General features: G+C 45.9%; 1 protein-coding gene across 1 annotated transcript in view; it reads left to right on the top strand.

The window, feature by feature from the left end:
• MED12L (mediator complex subunit 12L) overlaps positions 1 to 17,289 on the top strand; it is a 1,194,146-nt gene that overhangs the window by 172,726 nt on the left and 1,004,131 nt on the right. The window contains 2 exon segments of the mRNA XM_073579151.1: positions 9,732 to 9,838; positions 13,524 to 13,688. Coding sequence (XP_073435252.1) covers positions 9,732 to 9,838; positions 13,524 to 13,688 — 272 coding nt within the window.

Here is a 17,289-nt window from a genome sequence, read left to right as displayed (position 1 = left end):
TGAGTTTTGAAAGGGCTATGGCTGCCACAAAATTACGGCCGTTATCACTAACTACCTTGCCTGCCTCAAGATGTATACTGCCCAGCCATGACTCAGTTTGTCGCTTCAAGTACTCGGCCAGCACCTCGGCGGTGTGTCTGTCGCCCAAACACATCATCTGCAACACAGCCTGCTGACGCTTTCCACTAGCTGCTCGATAGGGGGACACCTCGTGTGCAACAGTGGCAGCTGCAGATGGAGTGCTCGAACGACTGCGCTCTGTGGACGAGCTTTTGCTTCTGGAGGAGGAGGAGGGTGGAACCCCTACAGCCAACTGTTTCCTATACCGTGGGCTAGGCAGCACTGTCCCACCACCGCTGTCCCCTGTGGACCCTGCATCCACCACATTAACCCAGTGCGCAGTGATGGACATGTAACGGCCCTGGCCATGCCGACTGGACCATGCATCAGTTGTGAGGTGCACCTTTCCACTCACTGACTGCTTGAGTGCATGGACAATGCGGTCTTCCACATGATGGTGGAGGGCTGGGATGGCTTTGCGAGAGAAGAAGTGGCGACTGGGTAGGTCATAGCGTGGTACTGCATAGGCCATGAGTTCGCGGAAAGCTGCGCTTTCCACCAACCGATAGGGCATCATCTCAAATGAGATTAGTTTGGCAATGTGGGCGTTCAAACCCAGTGTACGCGGATGAGAGACTGAGTACTTTCTTGACCTACTCATAGTGTCTGGGAGGGTGAGCTGGACTTGAGAGCTGCATATGGTAGAAGTAGCGGTGGACAGGGCGGACTGAGAGAGGGTTGATGATGGTGATGGAGTTGGTGTTCTTTCTGATGGACTAGATTCAGTATTTCGTTGATATAACTGTGGGATTCCCTGACTGCTGTGGCCTTGCAACGACACCTCAACATTTGCTGCTGTGCTAACCGGTGGGCTTACAGTGGGGGAAACAATGTAGCGTTGCTGACTACCTTCTTTGTGATCAGTTGCACATGTGGCACTTGAGGTTTGGTGTTGTGTCCACGCTTGCAAGTGCATGCTGGTTAAATGTCTAAGCATGCAACTGGTATTCAAATTTTTCAGATTTTTCCCTCGGCTATAGGTCTTTGCGCACTTCTTACAGATAACCTTGGCCTGATCATGAGGATTTTGTTCAAAAAAGTGCCACACTGCACTCTTCCTACTTTGGCAGACATTTTGCGGCCTAGCATGCTGTGATGTTTTGACCCTCTAGACAAGCTGTCCAGCAACTCTTTTGATTTTTGGAACCTGTCTTTGGAGTGCTCCGGGCCTGACAGATAACAGCTGTTGCGATGTTGATGTCTGCTGTGGATGCTCCTCATCTGAGCTATTGGAAGCAGCACCCTCTTCCCCCAATGGATGCCAATCTGGGTCAACAACTGGGTCATCCATCACCTCCTCTTCAATGTAATGTGCACCTTCCTCTGTGTCACCGTGTATGGTGGTATAGTGTGCGGGAAGGGGCACCTGAGTCTCATCAGGGTCAGAATCTGGCTCTGTACACTGCGAGGACAATGTAGTGCTCTGAGTGAATGTACCAGCAGAATCATCTATCAGCGGCTGTGCATCAGTGCACTCCATGTCAGATTCATCTTGGCCTGGGTAATTCACCATTTCACTTGATAATCCAGGCATGGTATGTGAAAACAGCTCCATGGAGTAATCAGTAGTATGGCCTGCATCATCCTTCAATCTTGGTTGTGGTGAAGGACACAAGGAAAGGTGTGGTTCATGAACATGAGCCTCCAATGACGACTCAGTGCTTTTACTTTTTACAACTTCAGAAGAGGAGGCGATAGAGCTGGAGGCTGAGTCAGCAATGTAAGACAAAACTTTTTCCTGATGCTCTGGCATTAAAAGCGGTTTGCCAACTCCTAGAAAACTAAGCCTTCGAAGCCTTATGGAGCCAGACGATGACGCAGGCTCAACACCTCCTGCATTCGGTCCTATTTTGCTTTTGCCACTACCATCAGATCCACCACCAACACCATCATTACCAGCTGCCAACCCCCGCCCAATTCCATGGCCTCTTCCACCAGCCTTCCTCATTTTTGGTAGAAATGTAGACAAAATCCAACAAACTATATAGTAATGTAAAACAAGGTACAAGGTGTCTATAGGACAGGGGAGATTTAGATTTTCTGCACACACTAGTGGACACTGGACACTTTTGGATTGTGTGAGGCCCACTGAATATCAGAGCGCTATGTCACAGGCTCGATGGCACAGGTGTGAAAAAAGTGACTACAGGATAAGGGAGATTTTGAATTTCTGTGAGATTTTGAATTTCTGCAGACACTTGTGGACACTGGACACTTGGATTGTGTGAGGCCCACTGAATATCACAGCGCTATGTCACAGGCTCGATGGCACAGGTGTGAAAAAAGTGACTACAGGATAAGGGAGATTTTGAATTTCTGTGAGATTTTGAATTTCTGCAGACACTTGTGGACACTGGACACTTGGATTGTGTGAGGCCCACTGAATATCACAGCGCTATGTCACAGGCTCGATGGCACAGGTGTGAAAAAAGTGACTACAGGATAAGGGAGATTTAGATTTTCTGCAGACACTTGTGGACACTGGACACTTGGATTGTGTGAGGCCCACTGAATATCACAGCGCTATGTCACAGGCTCGATGCAGCAGGTGTGAAAAAAGTGACTACAGGATAAGGGAGATTTTGAATTTCTGCAGACACTTGTGGACACTTGGATTGTGTGAGGCCCACTGAATATCACAGTGGTATGTCACAGGCTCGATGGCACAGGTGTGAAAAAAGTGACTACAGGATAAGGGAGATTTTGAATTTCTGCAGACACTTGTGGACACTGGACACTTGGATTGTGTGAGGCCCACTGAATATCACAGCGCTATGTCAGGCTCGATGGCACAGGTGTGAAAAAAGTGACTACAGGATAAGGGAGATTTTGAATTTCTGTGAGATTTTGAATTTTTGCAGACACTTGTGGACACTGGACACTTGGATTGTGTGAGGCCCACTGAATATCACAGCGCTATGTCACAGGCTCGATGGCACAGGTGTGAAAAAAGTGACTACAGGATAAGGGAGATTTAGATTTTCTGCAGACACTTGTGGACACTGGACACTTGGATTGTGTGAGGCCCACTGAATATCACAGTGCTATGTCACAGGCTCGATGGCACAGGTGTGAAAAAAGTGACTACAGGATAAGGGAGATTTTGAATTTCTGCAGACACTTGTGGACACTGGACACTTGGATTGTGTGAGGCCCACTGAATATCACAGCGCTATGTCAGGCTCGATGGCACAGGTGTGAAAAAAGTGACTACAGGATAAGGGAGATTTTGAATTTCTGTGAGATTTTGAATTTTTGCAGACACTTGTGGACACTGGACACTTGGATTGTGTGAGGCCCACTGAATATCACAGCGCTATGTCACAGGCTCGATGGCACAGGTGTGAAAAAAGTGACTACAGGATAAGGGAAATTTAGATTTTCTGCAGACACTTGTGGACACTGGACACTTGGATTGTGTGAGGCCCACTGAATATCACAGTGCTATGTCACAGGCTCGATGGCACAGGTGTGAAAAAAGTGACTACAGGATAAGGGAGATTTTGAATTTCTGCAGACACTTGTGGACACGGGACACTTGGATTGTGTGAGGCCCACTGAATATCACAGCGCTATGTCACAGGCTCGATGGCACAGGTGTGAAAAAAGTGACTACAGGATAAGGGAGATTTTGAATTTCTGCAGACACTTGTGGACACTGGACACTTGGATTGTGTGAGGCCCACTGAATATCACAGCGCTATGTCACAGACTCGATGGCACAGGTGTGAAAAAAGTGACTACAGGATAAGGGAGATTTTGAATTTCTGCAGACACTTGTGGACACTGGACACTTTTGGATTGTGTGAGGCCCAATGAATATCAGAGCGCTATGTCACAGGCTCGATGCAGCAGGTGTGAAAAAAGTGACTACAGGATAAGGGAGATTTTGAATTTCTGCAGACACTGGACACTTTTGGATTGTGTGAGGCCCAATGAATATCAGAGCGCTATGTCACAGGCTCGATGCAGCAGGTGTGAAAAAAGTGACTACAGGATAAGGGAGATTTTGAATTTCTGCAGACACTTGTGGACACTGGACACTTTTGGATTGTGTGAGGCCCACTGAATATCAGAGCGCTATGTCACAGGCTCGATGGCACAGGTGTGAAAAAAGTGAATTGTAGAATTGGGCAGAATAGGAATCTCCCTAGAGTGTAGGTCTGTAAGAACGGAACAAGTCCTCCACAGTGACACACAGATAGCTTCACTGTGGCTGTGATAACAGCCGTTACACGGTACTGTGTGAGGAGCGTACACCGCTGTATGGTGTGAATAAATGCATGCTCAGTACCTTAGCAGGACAAAAAAAAAATTGGGATTGCTTTTAAAAAAGCAGTTTGCAGAGCAGTGGGGAAACAGCAATGCAGGAATGTCAGGAAGCCTTAGAAGGCAGCCCAACAACCAACACCACTGATACACCACTATATAGCCTCCCCTTGCACTGCACACACAGTGACTGGTGTGTTGTACAGGCAAAATCGCTAGCAGCAGAAGTAGTTTTTTTTTCTTCTTCCCTGCCTAACGCTCTTCCTACAGAATCAGCAACCTCTCCCTATGCTAAGATCGGCAGAAGTAAGATGGCGGTCGGCGTGCACGCCCTTTTATAACCCCTGTGACGCCCACCAAAGCAAGCCAATCACTTGCATGCCCTTCTGAAAGATGGTGGCGACCCCTGCCTATGTCATCACGTTGCCCACAGTGTCCATGGATCCTGATTGGCTGAAAAAGAGCGCTAAACAAACTTTTGAAACGCGACTTTGGCGCGTAAGTCGCCGACCTCGTGGCCGACCTCATCCTATGGTCAGGTTTCGTTTCATGAAACCCGACTTTGCCAAAAGTCGGCGACTTTTGAAATTGTTCGACCCGTTTCGCTCAACTCTAGCGGTGGACAGGGCGGACTGAGAGAGGGTTGATGATGGTGATGGAGTTGGTGTTCTTTCTGATGGCCTATATTCAGTCTTTTATTGATATAACAGTGGGATTCCCTGACTGCTTTGGCCTTGCAACGACACCTCAACATTTGCTGCTGTGCTAACCGGTGGGCTTACAGTGGGGGAAACAATGTAGCGTTGCTGACTACCTTCTTTGTGATCAGTTGCACATGTGGCACTTGAGGTTTGGTGTTGTGCCCACGCTTGCAAGTGCATGCTGGTTAAATGTCTAAGCATGCAACTGGTATTCAAATTTTTCAGATTTTTCCCTCGGCTATAGGTCTTTGCGCACTTCTTACAGATAACCTTGACCTGATCATGAGGATTTTGTTCAAAAAAGTGCCACACTGCACTCTTCCTACTTTGGAAGACATTTTGCAGCCTAGCACGCTGTGCTATTTTGACCGTCTGGACAAGCTGTCCAGCAACTCTTTTGATTTTTGGATCCTGTCTTTGGAGTGCTTCGGGCCTGCCAGATAACAGCTGTTGCGATGTCGATGTCTGCTGTGGATGCTCCTCCTCCTCATCTGAGCTATTGGAAGCAGCACCCTCTTCCCCCAATGGATGCCAATCTGGGTCAACAACTGGGTCATCCATCACCTCCTCTTCAATGTCATGTGCACCTTCCTCTGTGTCACCGTGTATGGTGGTATAGTATGCGGGAAGGGGCACCTGAGTCTCATCAGGGTCAGAATCTGGCTCATTACACTGCGAGGACAATGTAGTGCTCTGAGTGAATGTACCAGCAGAATCATCTATCAGTGGCTGTGCATCAGTGCACTCCATGTCAGATTCATCTTGGCCTGGGTAATTCACCATTTCACTTGATAACCCAGGCATGGTATGTGAAAACAGCTCCATGGAGTAATCAGTTGTATGGCCTGCGTCATCCTTCAATCTTGGTTGGGGTGAAGGACACAAGGAAAGGTGTGGTTCGTGAACATGAGCCTCCAATGACGACTCAGTGCTTTTATTTTTTACAACTTCAGAAGAGGAGGCGATAGAGCTGGAGGATGAGTCAGCAATGTAAGCCAAAACTTTTTCCTGAAGCTCTGGCTTTAAAAGTGGTTTGCCAACTCCTAGAAAACTAAGCCTTCGAGGCATGGTGTGTAGCCAGACGATGACGCAGGTTCAACACCTCCTGCATTCGGTCCTATTTTGCTTTTGCCACTACCATCAGATCCACCACCAACACCATCATTACCAGCTGACAACCCCCGCCCAATTCCACGGCCTCTTCCACCAGCCTTCCTCATTTTTGGCAAAAATGTACACAAAATCCCACAAACTATATAGTAATGTAAAACAAGGTACAAGGTGTATATAGGACAGGGGAGATGTAGAATTTCTGAACACACTTGTGGACACTTGTTATGATTGAGTCACCGTAGGAGGCAGACACAAAAATAGAAGCTTCGTCCAGAAAACCAGAGAAGTTGGCAACTATCAGATTGCAGACCCCTGAACCTATCAACACAACTAGCAGTAGCCGTGGGGGGTTCCTACGGTGCCCTAGACCCCTTGATCACAGCCGGAGAGCTAAATAGCCTAAAGACAGAAAAGGAAATCTAAACTACCCCAGAGCAGACCCCAAAGTAAAAAGGCAGCCCCCAACATATAATGACGGTGAAGCAACATGAAAAAACACTCACACAGGTAGAAAGATAGGCTGAGCAAACGATGGGGCCCAAGCTAACTAAACAGAACAGGAAAGGAAGGTTGCTGTCTGCAATCTGCCAAAACCCTATCAAAGACATAAGCCAACAAGCTGATATGGAAAAAGACCCTGAAGCAGCTAGGCTTCAAAAACTAAATCAGCACTCAGGTATTTTCAGAAGACAGAGCTAAAGGAATTCAGCTCACCCCAGCAGGGAATGGCAGAAATCCAGAAAAACAAAACAAAACAAAGTCAAAGCACAAATGCAAAAAGCCGAGCAGAAAACTTAGCTTTAGAAGAGCAGGAATTCAGACTGGTCTCCAAGGATCCCACAGAGAAATCACCCGCAGGGCAGAAGGGCGTCGGCAGCCTTATATCCAGTCAGTAACTCCACTCAGCCAGTCATCATCTTCAGGCTCAGGTGTTTGATAATCAGGCTCACTACCTTTCTTCACCAGAAGAGGGAGTTCCTCGGGCCTCAGTAGTGAAGGGGAAAATGAACTCACAACAGACACTGTTGGATTGTGTGAGGCCCAGTGAATAGCACACCGCTATGTTACAGGCTCAATGTCGTAGGTGTGAAAAATGTCACTATAGGACAGGGGAGATGTAGAATTTCTGAACACACTTGTGGACACTGTTGGATTGTGTGAGACCCAGTGAATATCACACCGCTATGTCACAGGCTCAATGTCGTAGGTGTGAAAAATGTCACTATAGGACAGGGGAGATGTAGAATTTCTGAACACACTTGTGGACACTGTTGGATTGTGTGAGGCCCAGTGAATATCACACCGCTATGTCACAGTCTCAATGTCGCAGGTGTGAAAAATGTCACTACAGGACAGGGGAGATGTAGAATTTCTGAACACACTTGTGGACACTGTTGGATTGTGTGAGGCCCAGTGAATATCACACCGCTATGTCACAGGCTCAATGTCGCAGGTGTGAAAAATGTCACTATAGAACAGGGGAGATTTAGAATTTCTGAACACACTTGTGGACACTGTTGGATAGTGTGAGGCCCAGTGAATATCACACCGCTATGTCACAGGCTCAATGTCGTAGGTGTGAAAAATGTCACTATAGGACAGGGGAGATATAGAATTTCTGAACACACTTGTGGACACTGTTGGATTGTGTGAGGCCCAGTGAATATCACACCGCTATGTCACAATCTCAATGTCGCAGGTGTGAAAAATGTCACTATAGGACAGGGGAGATGTAGAATTTCTGAACACACTTGTGGACACTGTTGGATTGTGTGAGGCCCAGTGAATATCACACCGCTATGTCACAGGCAGAAATTGGCTAGTCTATGACAAACTACAAGGTGTATATAGAATTGGGCAGAATAGGAATCTCCCTAGAGTGTAGGTCTGTAAGAACGGAACATGTCCTCGACTTATTCTTACAGAGTCACACACAGATAGCTTCACTGTGGCCGTGATAACAGCCGTTACACGGTACTGAGAGAGGAGCGTGCACGTACACCGCTGTCCGGTGTCCGTAAAATTGTCAAGCTCTGTGTTTTTTAAGTATACGGACTGATACACGCTGTCTCTCTATAGTTTTGAATGTGATCAAACAGCAAATATACTTAACTGTTTGAAAAACAGACAAAACTAGAAGGTGGAGGTCTGTAAGAACGGAACATGTCCTCGACTTATTCTTACAGAGTCACACACAGATAGCTTCACTGTGGCCGTGATAACAGCCGTTACACGGTACTGAGAGAGGAGCGTGCATGTACACTGCTGTCCGGTGTCCGTAAAATTGTCAAGCTCCGTGTTTTTTAAGTATACGGACTAACACACGCTGTCTCTCTATAGTTTTGAATGTGATCAAACAGCAAATATACTTAACTGTTTGAAAAACAGACAAAACTAGAAGGTGGAGGTCTGTAAGAACGGAACATGTCCTCGACTTATTCTTACAGAGTCACACACAGATAGCTTCACTGTGGCCGTGATAACAGCCGTTACACAGTACTGTGTGAGGAGCGTACACCGCTGTATGGTGTGAAAAAATGCACGCTCAGTACCTCACCAGGACAAAAAACAAAAATTTGGATTGCTTTTAAAAAAGCAGTTTGCAGAGCAGTGGGAAAACAGCAATGCAGCTATCAGGAAGCCTTATAAGGCAGCCTAACAACCAACACAGCTGATCCAGCAAAATATAGCTTCCACTTGCACTGCACACACAGTGACTGGTGTGTTGTGCAGGCAAAATCGCTAGCAGCAGAAGCAGTTTTTGGTGTCTTCTTCCCTGCCTAACACTCTCCCTACAGAATCAGCAGCAGCAGCTCTCCCTATTCTGAGATCAGCATGAGTAACATGGCGGTCGGCGTGCACGCCCTTTTATACCCCCTGTGACGCCCCCCAAAGCAAGCCAATCACTTGCATGCCCTTCTCAAAGATGGTGGTGACCCCTGCCTATGTCATCACGTTGCCCACAGTGTCCGTGGATCCTGATTGGCTGAAAAAGGCAGAAAACAAACTTTTGAAAGGCGACGTTGGCGCTAAAGTCACCGAGCTTGTGGCCGACCTCACCCTAGGGTCGGGTTTCGTTTCATGAAACCAGACTTTACCAAAAGTCGGCGACTTTTGAAATTTTTCGACCTGTTTCGCTCAACTCTAGTGGTGGCTTATCTCGGGGAGAAGAAGAGGATCAGCGGTTCAAAATCAGACATGCCAGGTCCTTGACAATCAATTGTCCAGAGCCCCCATATATCGTATATAAGATTTCTGGCCAATATGAGCAGGATCTGTCAACATTAGCCTAATGTGTATTTAGTTTGCCTGGTAATCCACTGTTCAGGAATTTGTAGTCATTTTGTTCATATGGCAAAAGCACTGCTAGGGCACATTTATTTAAATTGAGAGATTTAATTCTATATCGCTGAATTTTAAGCTAGGGGGTCACAATAGATAGATTTTTTTCATGGCACAGCAAAAATCATATTTGTCTAGTTACTTTGTAGCATGGTGTAGCCATGGTTTTATTCTGATTTTATTCCTATGAACAAAGCTTGGGAGACCAAATGGAGACTGACTCAGGAACAGCCCACCTCTTGTAGGACATTGAGAAAAATGACTTCCGAACAGACTTTGGTTCCGAATTTCCAGTATGTGTATTTGTAAGATCTCAGATGCCAGTTTAATCTGTCTAAACATTATTGTATGCACAATGTGCTATATGAGGGTACGGCGATGTATAGTTGTATCACTTTTGACATACTGTCTCTAAATTTCTCATGCTTACTTAGATAATTGTCTATATGTTGTTGAGGTCAACTCTTCCAGTCCGTACACTCAAAATGGTTCGTGTTATTATATGTACAGTTGTGACCAAAAGTATTGACACCCCTGCAATTCTGTCAGATAATACTCAGTTTCTTCCTGAAAATGATTGCAAACACAAATTCTTTGGTATTATTATCTTCATTTAATTTGTCTTAAATGAAAAAACACAAAAAGAATTGTCCTAAAGCTAAATTGGATATAATTCCACACCAAACATAAAAAAGAGGGTGGACAAAAGTATTGGCACTGTTCGAAAAATCATGAGATGCTTCTCTAATTTGTGTAATTAACAGCACCTTACCTGAGGCACCTAACAGGTGTTGGCAATAACTAAATCACACTTGCAGCCAGTTGACATGGATTAAAATTGACTCAACCTCTGTCCTGTGTCCTTGTGTGTACCACATTGAGCATGGAGAATAGAAAGAAGACCAAATATCTGTCTGAGGACTTGAGAAACCAAATTGTGAGGAAGCATGAGCAATCTCAAGGCTAAAAGTCCATTTCCAAAGACCTTAATTTTCCTGTGTCTACCGTGCGCAGTGTCATCAAGAAGTTTAAAGCCCATGGCATTGTGGCTAACCTCCCTAGGTGTGGACGGAAAAGAAAAATTGACAAGAGATTTCAACGCAAGATTGTGCGGATGTTGGATAAAGAACCTCGACTAACATCCAAACAAGTTCAAGCTGCCCTGCAGTCCAAGGGTACAACAGTGTCAACCCGTACTATCCGTCGGCGTCTGAATGAAAAGGGACTGTATGGTAGGAGACCCAGGAAGACCCCACTTCTTACCCCGAGACATAAAAAAGCCAGGCTGGAGTTTGCCAAAACTTACCTGAAAAAGCCTAAAACGTTTTGGAAGAATGTTCTCTGGTCAGATGAGACAAAAGTAGAGCTTTTTGGGCAAAGGCATCAACATAGAGTTTACAGGAGAAAAAAAGAGGCATTCAAAGAAAAGAACACGGTCCCTACAGCCAAAAATGGCAGAGGTTCCCTGATGTTTTGGGGCTGCTTTGCTGCCTCTGGCACTGGACTGCTTGACCGTGTGCATGGCATTATGAAGTCTGAGGACTACCAACAAATTTTGCAGCATAATGTAGGGCCCAGTGTGAGAAAGCTGGATCTCCCTCAGAGGTCATGGGTCTTCCAGCAGGACAATGACCCAAAACACACTTCAAAAAGCACTATAAAAGTGGTTTGAGAGAAAGCACTGGACACTTCTAAGGTGGCCAGCAATGAGTCCAGACCTGAATCCCATAGAACAACTGTGGAGAGATCTAAAAATGGCAGTTTGGAGAAGGCACCCTTCAAATATCAGGGACCTGGAGCAGTTTGCCAAAGAAGAATGGTCTAAAATTCCAGCAGAGCATTGTAAGAAACTCATGGTTGGTTACCGGAAGCGGTCAATCGCAGTTATTTTGGCTAAAGGTTGTGCAACCAAGTATTAGGCTCAGGGTGCCAATACTTTTGTCTGGTCCATTTTTGGAGTTTTGTGTGAAATGACCTATGTTTTGCTTCATTCTCTTTTATGTTTTTTCATTTAAGACAAATTAAAGAAAGAAATTTGTGTTTGCAATCATTTTCAGGAAGAAACTGAGTATTATCTGACAGAACTGCAGGGGTGTCAATACTTTTGGCCACAACTGTATGTATATATGAGCTATATGTGTGGGGGAGAGGGTCCCCGTCGAGTGTCCGGGTCGGAACCAAGGGGACCGTCACCTGGGTTCCGGGGGAAGCTGTTTCCGGGGGACAGAGTTCAGGGACGGACCGTGGAGACTGACAGGTGGACTGGGGAGAAGCCAATATAAAAGGGGCAGGGAACGAGAGTCACAGTGAGTCAGCAGAACAAGACAGAAGGAGCAGGAGATCGTGGGAGCGACTGAGAGCCAGAGCGACTCACCAGAGCCAGGAAGGAGGCCAGAGACAGGAGAGATACTTCCCCTGGACATCAGTGGGATGGCGCCGAGACAACCATCCAAGAACCGCTGCCCCGCGTCGACCAGCGGCCGCCGCCACCTTCTTCCAGCCCGCGGCTGCGGCAAGCCCGCGGTCATTCGCGGCCGTTGCCGCCTCGCTCCTGCACATGGCTGCGGCCTGCCCGCAGACACCAGCGGCCGTTGCCGCCTCACTTCTGCCCGTGGCTGCGGCCTGCCCGCGGCTGCGGCCTCCCCGCGGACACCAGCGGCCGCTGCCGCCTCACTACGACCCGCGGCTGCGGCCTGTCTCCCGCTGCCCGCAGCCACTCTGCCCTCACCCATGGTCACTGCAAGCCCAGTGCCGTCGGCAGCCAACACTGTCCTGCTCGGATCCGCGGCAGGGGCCAAGCCTCTGCTTGCAACGGTTTCCCCGTCGCAGCTGCTCGCTGCACAGGTGGCCTGTCACCCACTACCCCGCATCGCTGCTGCTTGCCCCGTCCAGGGGCTGCGGCCTACTCGTCCAAGGACTCTTCCGGGGCCGGATGTGCCCCAGCACCACAGGAGCGGCGGAACGCTCGGAGACTACGCCAACTCTTCAGCAGCTGGGCCCAGCGGCTGCTCCGCCGAAGAACCACCGTCCAGAACGCCGAGGGACATCAGGACGGCTAAGTTGACTATATAGTTAAGGACCCGTAGTCAGCCATACCGCGGCCCTATAGTGACCAGCTCTCGCCGGATGTAGTCGTGTTCTACTCTGTTTGTGTTTACTTGTATTGAGCCCCTGCGAGGGCAACCCTTGTTACCCCTTTTTGGTCGGTCAGGCCGAGCCTGAGGAAAGTCACCTCTAGGCCTATAAACGTTATTACAAAAGCACCAAACCGTCTCGCGACTCGTCACTGCATCCTGCGTACCTGCTAGTACCACATATGCGCCAGTCTTACCTCAGGTGCCTATACACATGATAGAGCTGTTGCCCTAATAGCAGCTAATCAGCCATCTTTCCAAACTCCCCCATATACATGAACACTTAGCTGAGGCTTCATGTTTTTTCAAAGTGTAGAGGGGAGAAAGCCCCTGCTTGACTTTTCTAGCCGTCGTTTGCCTAAAAAGTTTAAATCTAAATTACTTGTTCCTTCAGATGATTTTGGAAAGCCCCCATACACATAAAATGGTCAACCTTTTCCACCAAAAAATGGTGGGTTTAGCCAACTCCAGTCTTTGTTGGGGCAATAAGATAGTTATTTATCCAGAGAAAAGATTAAATTTTCTGCACCAGTTGAAGCACCAAGAATGTCACCTGGCATCCAAGGAATTTGTCCTACCTGTTCCTTCCTCATCTACTGTATGCGCTTTATATGAGGTTCATTCTGTAGTGTACATACTGGCCTCTATGATCCACACTTGTATTGGTTGCATATAGGATATGGATGAATAATAAGAAGTAAGAGACACAAAAACAAGTCACATAAGCAAAATAATATATTTATTCAGAAGGATGTGTATAATAAGACTGGTAAACATTAGTTTCATCTTGAGTCTTATAGTAAGGTTTATCATATCTTGTATCTTGTTTCTATGTGAATTCTAGATATTTTCATCAGAGTCAGGAGAATGCCATAATAACGACTCTCCATCACATCATAGAAGAGTTTTGGCTTCCAGCAAAAAATCAGTAAAACAAGAAATCATTTTCCCTTCTACTGACAAGCTTCTACGCCATTTACAGTATGCAACACACTTTCCCATTCCTCTGGTAAGTGTATTGCTGTTTTTCAGTGGGAGGATATTTGACAGTAAGAGATATTTGCAATTACAGATCTTCCTACAGACATTTTATTCTAATGCTTCATGAATGTAAACCAAAATGTTTTACCTTAAATGTCACTCGTTCCCTTTCACCTTCTCTGTTTTCAGCCCATTGCTTACTAATCCCCTGACTGCCTTTTACCGCTGCACCCCACTTTGTCTGATATTTGACTCATCCTGATCTGCTTTATGCTTATAAACCACAAACCTGTATATGTTACTGAATAATATCCAAACCTCTGGTGGAGTACACTTCATGATCAGAATTACATGTGCCACAGGGGTACTACACTACTGCTTAGAGCAGAGGTCCAAGGCTGAGTTTTCATGGGGTACCAAGGGTTGGTGAATAGATTTCAGGCGTCTCTTAATATGATTACTTATGTTTTATTGCTTATGAACCATATATTAATTACATCTGTAGCTTTACTAAAATTCAGCTTGCCATTTCCTTTATGTCAGAGGCTTTGAGGGGCTTTCAGGAAGAGGAACCACATACTTTATTGTGGGTTAAAACTGGGGGTGCCTTCTTTCTCTTGGTGCTTTTATGTGGGTTTTCCTTTGCGCAGAAGATCTGCTATAACACTTCTCTCCATTGATCGCTGCTCATGTAAATATAGTTATGTTGGTTTTTGCATAATAGCAGTTCTCTTTATTGTCAGACAGATGGTGGGACCCAACCCTACTGCGGGACCCTGAGGTTTAGTAACGCCCTTGTTGTTTCAGGTATAGGAAAGTGCCACCAGTTAACAATAGTTAAAATCCTAGGACAACACAGAATCTATATTTTCTTTCCATTTCACATGCCTTTTATAGATCTTCAAACACCATTTCTGAACTTACCCACCGTTAAAAAAAATAAAAAATAATAATAGTGAGGATGGTTAAGTAGGATATTAGTACTGCTAAACACCACTATTGTGATGTATTATTATAAGCATATAGTGAGCAGTATGCGCCAATCTTACCTCAGGTGCCTATACGCATGAGAGCTGTGGTCCAAATCACAGCTAATCAGCCATTTTCTCAACTCCCCCATACACATGTATACTTGGCTGAGGCTTCATTTGTTCTCAAAGTGGAGATGGGAGAAAGGCCCTGCCTGACTTTTCTGGCCTTGTTTGTCTCCCAATTTTAAATATAAACTACTTGATCCTCCAGATGATGTTGGAAATCCCACATACACATGAGATGGTCAACCTTTTCCACTTAAAGATGATGGGTTTAGCCAAATCTAATGTTTGTTGGGGCAATAAGGCAGTTCTTCACCTGGTGCAAGTCTTAAAGGGAATCTGTCACCCCATTTTTGAGATATCATATAATGATAGCATTCAATTGTGTGTCACATAAGGATTCTCTTAGTACTTTTGCTTCCCCCTGACCCCGCACCTTTCATGCATAAATACCTTTTTTATATCTGTTCAGATGTATGTAAGCTGCCACGGTCCGGTCCGCTGGGCGGGGCTTATTCACCTGCTCCCCCCTCCCTGTCTTTCTCTATGCATTTCTTCTTGTGTAGAGCAAGACAGGGAGGGGGGAGCAGTTGAATAAGCCCCGCCCATCGGACCGGACTGCGGCAGTTTAAATACATCTGAACCGACAGAAAAAAGGTATTTATGCATGAAAGGTGTGGGGTCAGGGGGAAGCAAAAGTACTAAGAGAATCCTTATGTGACGCACAATTGAATGATATCATTATATGATATCTCAAAAAAGGGGTGACAGATTCCCTTTAACTGCTCTCTGCTCTATTAGATGTGCAACCCAAATGGGCCACCTTAAAGGGCTTTTAATTTTTTATGAAAATTAGCCCCTAAGGTTTTCAGTCATGTAATATGACAACTTCAGATAGTATTCATCTTCCTCGGATCCAATGTCGTCTCTCTGCCACTGCATCGGTCACAGGTCTCAGTCTTTTGGCAGCAGTGATGATGTCATGTCAATGTCTCCCTTCTTCTGCTGTGGGCAATCACTGAGTTCGGTTGGTATAGATGACTCGAGCTGCTGAGCTTAGTGATTGACAGCAGCGGTGATGAGAGTTGTCGACAAATGTTACTGCTGCAGTCAAAATACTAAGACTTTAGCAGTGGCACCGAGCTGTCATTGTACCCAGGTAGGATGGGTACTGTCTGATTTTGTTGTTTTAGCAATGATGACAATACATTTTCTTTATTAATAATAATAATAATAATGTTTTTTCAAAACTACTCTGTAGAGAGCATATAGTTTGCTGACATATTTTATCTGTTTCAATAAACACTTACATTCCCCATTCTGGATTATTTTCTTGTGGTAACTGCATTGTGTTGTTCCTCTCTTCAATGTTGGAGTTGGAATGTATGAAGGTATTTTTATTTTTGTGTTACTACAATGTCTGACAATGCTCAATTAATGCTCATTGTTACACTATGTAGAGTCATACCCTACTGACGGGGGGGGACTAGTAACACCCAGATGTAAAATTATTCAGATATTTCTAAAAGAAAGGAGTAGTAGAGAAAAAGAGAAATTGATGAATTATAACTCTGTCTTTTGCTTCTGCCAAGAGGTAGGCTGCTGACAGGTGTCACAGGGGCTTAAAAAGAACCTGTCAGCATGAATTGTAATGTAAAGTATAGACATGGCTGTAATGATGCTGTAACATAGATTAATATGATAGCTTTGGTGGAGAAATCCTCTTTGTTGTTCTTCTTTAATTCCCATTTGAAGTTTTCTGCTAATTAGATTTTGGTGCACAGGGGCCGGACTGTACAGGGGTCTTCTCCCCCTGTCTGTGATTCCCTGGCGCCTCCGCCTACCTTCGATCTGTGAATGATCTGCCTCCTCTGTTTGAAATCTCTGTCACCTGTTATTCACAGACTAGAGGCAGGTGTAGGGGCAGGAAATCAGTCAGGGGGAGAAGACCCCCTGTACAGTCCGGCCCCTGTGCTCCGAAATCTGCAGAAAACTTCAAATGGTGATTAAAGAACAACAAAGTGGATTTCTTCACCAAAGATATAAATTTGTTCAGTATAAAAGCGCCATTACATCCCTGTCTTTTACTTTACATTACAAATTCATGCCGACAGGTTCTCTTTAAGGCGCTTACCTGAAAGATTATCATGAACTGACAGTTCCTTGACAATAATCCTTCAGTGTGAACAGGCTGCTGATCGCCCAGTGAGTGAACGAAATCATTCATTGCTCTTTAGCGCAGCACAAAATGTTGTTGTCAGCCACCCTCTGTAGACAGATCTCACTCTGCCAACCTCAATGGCAGGCTATGAACACTGAACGATTTATTGCAGCTCTTAGGGCCCTGTCACACACAGCAAGATCGCTAGCGAGATCGCTGATTTTGTGACGCATCAGTGATCTCTCCAGCGATATCGCTGTGTGTGACGGGGATCAGCGACCGGCCCCCCTGCCGGGTATCGCTGATCGTGCACGATCGTCCTGGGCCATTTTTTGATCATTGGTCTCCCGCTGGCCAGCACGCATCGCTGTGTGTGGCATCGAGAGACCAGCGATCAGCGACACTGGACGCTGATTTCCAACGTAAACATCGGG

The sequence above is a fragment of the Dendrobates tinctorius genome, unplaced genomic scaffold (genome assembly GCF_039654945.1).
Source record: "Dendrobates tinctorius isolate UK_male_01 unplaced genomic scaffold, ASM3965494v1 ptg000060l, whole genome shotgun sequence".
In the NCBI taxonomy this organism is placed as follows: Eukaryota; Metazoa; Chordata; class Amphibia; order Anura; family Dendrobatidae; genus Dendrobates; species Dendrobates tinctorius.
Note: the sequence above shows the minus strand (reverse complement) of the source record. Positions and strands in the feature narration are given on the sequence as shown.